An 11,021-nucleotide genomic window follows, 5' to 3' on the forward strand; every position below is an offset into this window, starting at 1 on the left:
CCCCCCCCCCACCACCATTCTACATGCCCTGCAGGAATGCCCACTTTATGATGAATAATGCCAAATATTCTATCTTTTTTGTGTGTTGTGTATAGCATTCTAGATGATCATAGTATCTGTGTAGTGTCAAGGCATTTCTACATGGTATAGAGTGCAACAATTATAATTAATTATGTTTTATCTGCAGTTTGCGCCCCTTTGTGTTTGTAGTTCTTTTAATAGCTTACTAGCCCTATACAGCGAACATTATTACCCTTTTTAACATAATATTTATTTTAGATTGTATTGAGCTTGTAGGAAGTGTTAGACCATATTACAGATGACACAGGTCAGAGAAGGAGCCTGAGATGAGGGCTGAGGCAGTGACAGATGTACTAACTGATCAGATTTGGCATAATTAATGTTACTCTGCATGTAACAGAAGCTCTATTTTGTATACAGACACATAAATTTTGATGCTAATGTGGCACTGTACCCACTTTCATTCACTCCACAAATGCACCTTATCTGTCTTATTACTGTGGGAGGTGTTTGCCAGGTTTGACCAGTCAGCAAATTTGTCACAACCTCAGCCCTCACCTAGGGCTCCTTTTATGATCCTGCAATTGGGAGGGACATGAATGAGGAATTTGAGGTTTAATATTTTTTATAACTAGAGGTTCCACTTGTTTTAAATATAAATTAATTTTTGAAAATTAGGTTTGATGTGTTATTTTTGATAAGTAAGACAAAAGGAAGGCAAAATGTTGGTCCAGCAGCAGGAAAGTTCAAGTATAATTATGCTTATGGGTTTGATTTGAACACAAAACTCATGCTGAATGGTTGGGATTCTTATGATAATACTGACTTTGTACTTTGTAGCTTAGTAAATTAATGAATGAATTAATTAATTAATAAATTGATGAGTTGTGGTACTACAGAGGAACCATGTCGGCTTCCATGTGTAACAAAATATTCATGACCCCAGAGTTTTTGACACGTTTTTTAGAAGAGTACCGTGAATTGCTGGTTCTGTGGCAGGTTCGCAGCACAGAGTATTCGAACGGGGGAAAGCGGGATGAGGCCTGGGATTTACTCATGCAGTTTACAAGAGAGAAAATCTGTGATGCTGACTTGAATTTTGTTAAGAAGAAAGTGCTTCAGTTGTAATAGCATTCCACATCGCAGTATCTTGTTTCACTATGAACGGCCTTACTTTTGCTAGCAAATACCTGAAGTTTTCGTCTGACATTCTGAAGTAGTTTTTGTAGTCTTCAAGTCTATCATTTCTAATAAAGTTCAATAAATTTAAATGTGTAAATTTGTCTCTACTTAACAACCAGTTCTTAGCCCACATTTGCCTCCTCTTTATATTCCTCTTTCTCCCAGTCACACTGCATTCATCTGGTATTATCACAGCTGCTGCAGCTTGCTTCGATGAACTCATTCTGGATACTGAAATGTATGAGCAAAGTTGGGAGTCAGCTCATGTGTGTGTGGTGAAATTAATCCAAGCCCGGCTCCTGAGTCAAGCTCGCCGAGCCGGACTAGCGAACCAGACTCATACGTGTATGGGCCCCTTTAGCCAGGTTTTAAGTTAGCATCTCCTGTTATGTTACGCTTGAGTTGAATCATTGTGATTAGAATGAATGGAGTGCAGTGAGAGGATGACTGTCATTAGGTACTGGTGGGTCTTAAGGTTTGAGGCTAGCACCAATAAGTGTATTACAGCGACATTTATCAGAAGATTTATTGTAAAATTTTGTGATATGTTATTTCAGAAACTGCTACAGCCTTTCACATACATTCTACAAGTTCCTGGGAAGCAGATTCGAGCAAAGTTGGCCCATGCTTTTAATTATTGGTTGAAAATTCCTGCAGATAAGCTGGCTGTAGTGGGGGATATTGTTCAGATGCTTCATAATTCTAGTCTGCTGTAAGTACAGTTACTATCCCTGGTTGAGGAAGGCTTACTGTTTGTAATGTTGTTTCTGTGGCTGTCAGTTGGCATGTTGCATGTGGCTGTCTGTTTAAGGTTCACACATTTGTATTATATGCCAATTGCCTGATTTTTCACAAACCTTGGTTTGAACAGCATGTTATTGGAAGCAAATCCACTCTGTTACTCACAAACTTATTACTGACAGGTGAACAAGGGCACATTTGCCATGTCTGCATGTAAAGACATCTGGATGTTATCCTCGCACCATTCATGACCTGGTAATTGCTTGGGTAGCACTGCCAGCAGTGACCTTTTACAGGTGGTGGGGGGTTAGGATGGTCTGGCATCCCTGATATTGATTGGTTCAGTTTCTTTCTTGGTCAAACTTCTTTCACACTGTTTCCTATCTGAACTTACATCTGCAGAATTTTCCCAGGATGTTACTAATTCCTTAATCACTGAAAGCTTTTCATGTAATAGTTTATTTAGGTTTGTAGGACACTGTTCGTAACTTCTCCAGTTTATAGAAAACTTCTTTTCTAGATGGTCAGACCTTTCAGTGTTTTATTCAGTATCATATCAATAGACTGGCATAGTACTGTTTAATATTTTTGTATCATCCATGTAATTACATCTCACAAAATTTAATAAACACCTGTAACATCTTCGGATCACTCTAATAGTTATCACTACTTAGACATAGGGTCTGAAGGGTAGCTATTTCAGTGCATTATATTCTATATTAGCATCATTCACATTTGGCATATGTTTGTAATGCCTAGACTAGCAGTTACATATCAGGCATACAAATATGACGTTATGCATGTTGAAACATTATACTGTTGTCTTCTCTGAGGCTCTTTGTGCATCAGTCATGTCTAGAATGTTACAAGTTTTTAACTTAAACTTGTGTTCTGGTGTACTCTTGTATGTTTTCTCAGTTCTATCAAAAGGAGGGATATTCTTTTTAAAAAAGTATAGAGAAATAGAAATTCAAATTACATCAACCAGCTCATTAATTACTGACATCAGTTGCACCAAATTTTTGGGAATAAATATTGATAGCACCCTGTCTTGGAAGACTCATATTACTGTGTTATCATTAAGATTAAATAAGGCCTGCTTTGCAGTAAGGGCAATAAAGCCCTTTATGTCATTAGATTCAATAAAGATGATTTACTACTCTTATGTACATTTGATACTGAAGTATGGGGCATGCCCCCCTTAGTATGACTATCTTTAAAATTAAAAAAAAGAGTCATAAGAGTTATGTCTGGTTCAGGCAAATTTGATTCATGTTGGGATTTATTAAAAAAATTACAAATATTACCACTCCAGTCTCAATATATTTTTTCCTTGCTTCTTTTCGTTATTAAGAATAAAAATTACATTACATCTAACACAGATATTCATAATATTAATACCTGCTATAATTATAATTTATACTTACCCTCTACAAATTCATCAATAGTACAAAAAAGGAGTGCTGTTCTCTGGAAGCAAGAGTTATAATCACTTACCTTTGAATATTAAATTGTTATCTAAAGACATTAAGCAGTTCAAATCTTTATTGAGAAGCGATATCACTGAACATGCATTTTATAGCAGTGATGAATTTTACAATACAACTTCCCAATGAACACCTGCACATTATTTAGTTAATAACTGTAATTTACTTTTATTACCATATCTGTATTACTTCTGTGTAAAATTGTTTCAGATGGGTAATGTAAGATTTATGACATGTATATTAGATTTACTGATATAGTTATTGTTTTATATCTATAACGACGGTTTCTATGTCCTATAGGTCTTTGACCTTGTATGGATTAATGGAATGTAATTAAATAATAATAATATAATAATGCTTAGGTACACAGTGAAGACTTGATTTTACAATTTGAAGGGACTGTGTAAAATAAACATAAAATCAAGAAAAGTGTAAGAGCAAGGAAGTGAGAACAATGGACCAGAAAGAAAAATGTGGGTTGCTTTATTCCATGACTTTGGCAAGCCTTTTAACAATATATGTATGTTTGAACACAACAGCAATATAAATGCAGATAAATTAACTTACATGCCATGTTATTTCTTTTAACCAGTTGTGTAGGGTCATGTGTTTCTTCTTTTCTTGACCTCTCAGTCTCTACAGCACTCATATGCAAAGGTTTGCGCATTCAGTAGGACAGACCTTGAACATGAGTGGAATGGCACTGGTGTTTCTGTGAACTTTTCAGAATAGAACATTTCAGATGTCACATTGGGTAAACCTCTGTTTGCACAGATCAAAAAATGAAGTCCAAATGGGGGGGGGGATGTAAGTTTGATTAAATGTAAAATGGGTTAAAATTTAGCATTTTCATGTTGGAATATTTGGCTGGGACCTAACAAAAACTACATAAAATCAGGAAAAACCATAACATTCCATAGCACAGAATCGAAGTTTCATTGCATTAGGAAAAATATTACATATAGAGAAATAGTAAAGGAAATATAGGCTTAAACAGCACGTGTTGCTGACATTATATGAGACCAAAAAGTATTACAGATAGAACCACAAAATAATTTGGTTAGAAATATATCATGTCCCACACTATTAAGTCACTGAAGTACATTCACCATCAGGCACTTATATAGTAAAACACAAAACTGCTGCTTAAGTAGCAGAAATATTCTTCTTTCTATAATGTGACATTATTTCGCTACTAATATTAAAATTAAGAACATTCAATATAACTTAGCTAATATTTATTGCAGAATGTTATCATTGATAATAAAATATAAGTCGAAACAGCACAGTGATGCATGCTGTGAACTTTAATTATGATTGAGTGTGTGATTTGTCTGCAATGATTACACTTAACCAAGACTTAATATGTCACTATAATACATTACTAATACATATACAGTCAACTCTCGATTATCCGGGCTAATGGTGGGGATGGAAGTCACGGTTAATCGAAAACCCGGTTAAGCCAAATTTTATTATACGGGCTGGACGACTGTGAAGGGTCGGAGTTCGAGTCCCGGTAGGGTCAAGAATTTTAACTTCTCCAAATCGTCCAGACCGGCTCTGGGGTCCATCCAACCTCCTATCCAATGGGTACCGGGGGCTCTTTCCCCGGGGGTAAAGCGGCCGGGGCGTGAAGCTGACCACTCACCTCCAACTAGTGCCGAGGTCAAGAAAATTTGGATCTATACATCCACTCCCCCACACGCCTTAATGGCGTAGGGCTTAATTCGTTGAGCAGAGGAACAACTTTACCTTTTACCTTTTAATACCTTCATAATACTNCATTCTTTCACCCCCACCCTAGAACATTGTGTTCGCATAACGGGACGAAATAATGCAGAGCTCGGTTCACACTAGTGCGAAAATAGTGTTAAACTCACCATGTGAAACAAAAGTGAATGAATATTAAACAACATATAAACTTAAAAAAAAAAGCCCCGGTTAAGCCGCAAACCGGTTAATCCGCCCCCGGATAATCGAGAGTTGACTGTACTGTATTTTAATATATTTTAATGGATTAATATTATCACATGTTGGGTGTATAACGCGACAAATAACTTTACGCCATCTTGGATGTAGCAAATTTATTGAACACTCACTGTCACAATTACACAAGTCACAATTTCCCAACTACTGCCATTGGCAGTGTGGGATGTCATATGGAGGCAGTATTGCAGATACTTCTCCTGTAGTCACTGCCATGCACTCGATACAACCTGACTCGGTGACTGCTAGATTGAAACTGACTGGTTACTCTCTCTCTAGTAACTCTTATAAACCCTCAGTCAGACGGGAAAATGCGCCTTGCTTCCCTGTTGCGTAATTGCCGTGCCTACAGGTTTTGCTGGGCAATGCTGCCAAGAGTTGTTTATTGCTGCATAGCAACCAGCGTGCTTCAGCTCAGTTCGGCTCAGCTCATTTTGGCTCTGCTTGGCACGGCATGGAGAAACACCGTTTTCCTTACTGTTGCACAACCTGGCAACTGACCGTGTATGAAGGGTCTGTCTTCCTGGTAACTTGTCCTACCTCCCGTTGCCCAGCAATGGTTAGACATGTCACACTATTTTATTACTATTTTTAGCTACAGTAGATAATAACATGATATTTACCTGTGTAATCAGCTTATGGATGCACCACTGGAAATACAGATTATATTAACAAGATATGTAATTTATGTTCATATAACATCATCATAACCATCATCACCGCCGCCGTCATCGTCATCACCCTTTACAATTCTAGGCTTGTTGCGTCCTGTTGTGAATATTACTTGTACAAAACAGATTTTTTTTTCAGAAGTTTTCCAAAACTTCTTTCTTCATTTGGTTCATATGAGAGGAATTTGAGAAGTATTGAGATAGACAGTACTGCTTATTTTCACTGGCCTTGGCCAAGTGTTTTAGCTACTATTGCAAAGGTTGTTGGCATTCCATAGCATATGTTTTTTTTGTATGAGCTCTTGTAAGGAACCTCAGCAATGGCAGAGCAGTACAATATTTTGTATGTTGTAAGGCAGATATGTGTCATAGAATTTTGTGTGAAGCTTGGGAAAAGTGGTGAAGAGACATTAGAGATGCTACAGAATGCATATGGAACAGAAGCAAAGAATTGAGCTGCAGCTGATGGTAGAAACATTTTAAAGATGAAAATAAAAGGGTGGTTGGTAATGCTTGAAGTTGGAGACAAGCATGACTCTCACAGGCATGAATACTTATAAAGCAGAACAATTGCTGAAGGAAGACAGGAGATTCTTGATAAGGGAATTGTCTGTTAATTTAAATGTGTCACTGGAAAGGGTTTACTACTTCGTTACTGTGGACTTAGGCATGAGTTGAGTGTGTGCAAGATCAGCTCCTCATATGAGCGATGAGCAGAAAAGAAAGCGTTTGGAAGTCTTCCAACAAAATGTAATTCTTGATGGACAAAATCAAGACATTTTATTGTCCATAATCACCTGTGATGAGTCTTAGTTAAGGAATGAGGTGCTTGGAAACACAAGAATTCACCTCCAATAAAGAAATTACACACAGCACTATCATCAGGATAAGTGATGCTAATTGTTCTTCAGCATTGGCTACCTTAGAAGCAAACTGTGAATGGTGTTACTTTGCACATACACTAAAAACTCAGAGTTCCTGAAGAAACAGTGATTTCTACACACAGTGCAAAGCCACATGTTGCAAATGTGATGACAGGTGCTAGCAGACATCAACAGGACACATCCAGCATACAGTCTGAATCTAACCCCTGTGATTTTTGGTCATTTCCAGTACTTAAACATGAGCTATGAGGACAGAAGTTCATTAATACAGCTACTGCCACTGCACTATACAGGAAGTCTGGAAATGGCCTACTGCCCATGTTTGAGAAATGGATGGGTCACTGCGAAATACAGGGGGGTCCAAAAAAATGTACTCACTCTTTGATAGTCAATATCTTTGGAACAAAATGACATGTAGTTAAAATTCTTGTGCGGTAGTGTAGTGTAATGTTTTCTCAACAGATGGCGAAGATCACATGAGTCACGTGAGTGTCGTGCTGCGTGTGTGCTGCGAGCAGAAGACAGCAAGGCTGTATTGAAGTGGTACTGGAAGTACAGAAACATTAAAGAGGTACGACAGTGGCAGAATGAGTTTGGAACTCAGCCACCAACACGTTGAACAATTGCCCATATTTAGGATAAATTTGAAGCCGACAGTACTGTTCATGATCTGCATAAGCAAAGATCAGGGCAACCATGGATAGTAACAAGTCAAACTTCCAGTGCTGTGGTGTTGCAACACTTTACATGATCACTGCAAAAATCTCTTAATTAGTGTGCACGCGAAAGTGGGGTAAGCTGATCAAGTGTACAGCGAATTCTGAAGGCTGCAAAGTGGAAAGTGTACATTCCAACACTGCTGCACGCTATGAACGAGAATGACCTGGATCGAAGGCTTGAATACTGTGAGTGGTTTGAAGGCATGGTTTGCGAGGATGAGGAGTTTGCAAGGAAAGTTATCTGGTCTGACAAGGCACAATTCAAAATGAACGGTACTGTTAACCACCACAATTGTGTGTATTGGGCTCCTGTAAATCCACATGTTCACGTGGTCAAGGAAGTGAATCTACCAGGTGTTAGTGTGTGGTGTGGTCTGTCATCGTGTGGTTTGATCGGTCCTTTCTTATTTGAAGGTACTGTAACTGGTCAGGTGTATCTCGATATGCTTCAGACATCGATTTTCCCTGCCATTCGAGAGCTGTCTGGAGATGAGAGATTTTACCTACAACAAGATGGTGCTCCACCTCACTACCATCGAGATGTCAGAGCATACTTGGATGACACACCACCTGGACGATGGATAGGTCGAAGAGGTGCTATTGAGTACCCACCATGGTCTCCAGACCTACACCTCTCGACTTCTACCTATGGGGAACCTTGAAGGATGAAATTTATCAACAAAAGTCAGCTACACTGAACGCGCTACGAGAAAACATTGAAGTGTTATGTACAGCCATCACACAGGACACACTGAAATCCGTAATTCACTCAGCAGTTTGGCGGCATCAGCGCTGTTTAGCCGCTGATGGTGGTCACTTCGAACACATACAATCACTCTCTCTCTTTCTCTGTGCAAGAATTGTAACTACATGTCCTTTTGTTCCAAAGATATTGACTATCAATGAGTGAGTACATTCTTTGGACGCCTCTGTATGTCTAGCATGTGAAGGGTGTTACTTCAAAAATTAAACAATTCCTAAGCCTCCAGAATCCTTAGTCAGTGGTATCCTGTCATAGCACGTCATGTCATCCTGTGCATATATTATGTATTTGATAATGGTTGGATGATGAAGAAATGTGTGTGAAACTCATAACCAGGCAATTAATTGTATAAAGCATTTTTATAGGTTGTTATGGATAGAGAGTAAAATAATTATCCATGCTGTAATTCTCAGTTGTTAATAAATGACAGTTTCATAGTTCATGGCAATGTGTATTATTCATTGATATATGTGAAATAACAAAAATGATGCTTTTAACCACCTTTTTATAGGTGAATGCCTGAGGTTTGTGCTGAGGTCCTGTGTATCCTTCCATCTGTGGCCTGCTATGGATCATGTGTGAGCAGTGTTGTCATATGTTTTCCCAGATGGTCACAGTGGTTTTGTTATCTAAATTTTCCAACACTTTTAGCTTTTTGCCGGTCACTATAAATCCTCCTTGATAGAACATTCTTGATGCCCTAGGTTGCAGTGCCAAAAATTTATAATCATCCCCTCTGTCAGCTTCGATGTGCTTGGTCCTTCGCTGTAGCACTCAGGGGAGCAGAGGAATCTTATTGCAGGCTTCATGCAGTGTTCAAGTGAGCAATCTGTTTGTTCAGAATTGACCATGACACGAAAGTCGAGACTAGAGGATATGAATTGAGGACAGGGGATGTGGTGGTTCCGATAATGACTGCAGGGTCATGGAGTATGCTGGTGATTATACTATCTCGATATTAGTGATTATGACAAATGAAACATTTTGACCAAAGTGGTTGGCAACATTTTGGACGGTGCAGAAATACAGAGTTATTTGGTAAAGTAAGTAAGTAGAAGTAAAGCTATCCCTGTAGCAGGCCTTGAAGGCCCATAGGGTTGTGAGATGTTGAGGGTCCCACATTATCTAGACAATCGGCTCAAAGATGGCGGTAAGGTTGTCAGCCTTACACACCAGCCGTGCTTTACTCTCCAGGAAAATTATTTAATTAATTCCTGGTATTCATTTCTGTTAGAGGCTGAGTAGACCCCATGGCCATAGTGCGGCCAGAAGGATTAGGTCAACTGAAAAAAATCCAATGACCTCATCGGGACTTGAACCCGCGACCTTCCGGCTTGTAGCATAGTGCCTCAACCACCTATGCTACCATACAGAAATGTTGGCACCAAAAGTTCCATTCATTCCATCCCCAGGATTGTCATAAACATCTGTTGATGCAAGTGTTACTCAGCATGAGGAAATATTTGTATCATTTCATGATACAGTTGTGTTACTCTTAGACTTGTGTAGTTACAGAGTATTGGACATTTACACACAAAATATGTCTTCTGTGTGTAGTGTTTGAGGGTGTGGAAGCAGTTTCCTTGATTTTTTTTCATATTTTCATTATAATTGTGTTTAGTTTTTGTGAAAATATTTTCTGCACTCCTTGTCTGGAGTAGTGACAGTACCATATTTATTCAAAATTAACAATTTTTAAATATTATTACAGTATCCATACATCATTTTACCACTCAGTGATGGAAGAAATTATTTTCATTTCCTTCTTTTTCTCTTAGTTGTATCCTATACTTTTTTATTTTGTATTTCTGAAGTGCAGATATAAAACTTTGATATCCTACTCTTTCTTTAGTCATTAATATGAAATTGTTCAAAATTCCATGTCTGAATATTCATCATAATTAGTTTAAGCAGGGCTGTGTTTATCTTAATGTTTATTGGTGTTTGTGGCATTTCCATTGAAACCAGATGTAAATCTAACATAATTTAATTGCTGTAGGCCATAAGGTGATGGGGATAAATGTCAGCATTTCAGTCAATAACACAGTATTGGCCTTTGCTGTAAAATGTTACCTTTGAACTCTTACTACTTATTGTGCTTAACTCTTTGACTGGCGCGAAGGGTATTTAAATCCCACCCCTGTCCTGGCAGGCCCTTTAAACATTATGTCGCTAAGATGCATGTGCTTACTTTTTTCTAAACAACTTCAACAAAAATTGGTTTTTAAAAATGAAATTTTCATTAACTATTAAAAATACAATATTTTATGCAATAAATGTCTTTCCATACCTTTTTAGTAGTTTTTCTTCGTGTGATAAACATTGAAACATGAAAGTTTGCAGAGAGCCACACCACAGCTTGCACACATGACACTTGTTTCTTTTCTAATCTTATGCTTAGCACACACTCGACACTTTCTCATGGCACCATTCTTCTTATTGTTACTGGGAGGAACATGGACCATTTTGTGAACTTTCAAGCCACCCTCTAGACGATTTTCTGGGTCTTTCACTGGTGGTCTTCTCAAGGTCGCGGGCGGAGGCGTGACTGCACTCGAGTCTGA

The 11,021-nt window shown here is 38.2% G+C and overlaps 1 protein-coding gene across 1 annotated transcript in view; it reads left to right on the forward strand.

Annotated features, from left to right (window-relative positions):
* The window catches only part of LOC111870185 (geranylgeranyl pyrophosphate synthase), a 30,219-nt gene that overhangs the window by 1,429 nt on the left and 17,769 nt on the right, over positions 1–11,021 (forward strand). Inside the window, exon 2 of the mRNA XM_023862264.2 lies at positions 1,761–1,915. Coding sequence (XP_023718032.1) covers positions 1,761–1,915 — 155 coding nt within the window. The remainder of the gene's footprint in view (positions 1–1,760; positions 1,916–11,021) is intronic.

The sequence above is a fragment of the Cryptotermes secundus genome, unplaced genomic scaffold (assembly GCF_002891405.2).
Source record: "Cryptotermes secundus unplaced genomic scaffold, Csec_1.0 scaffold779, whole genome shotgun sequence".
Lineage (NCBI taxonomy): Eukaryota > Metazoa > Arthropoda > Insecta > Blattodea > Kalotermitidae > Cryptotermes > Cryptotermes secundus.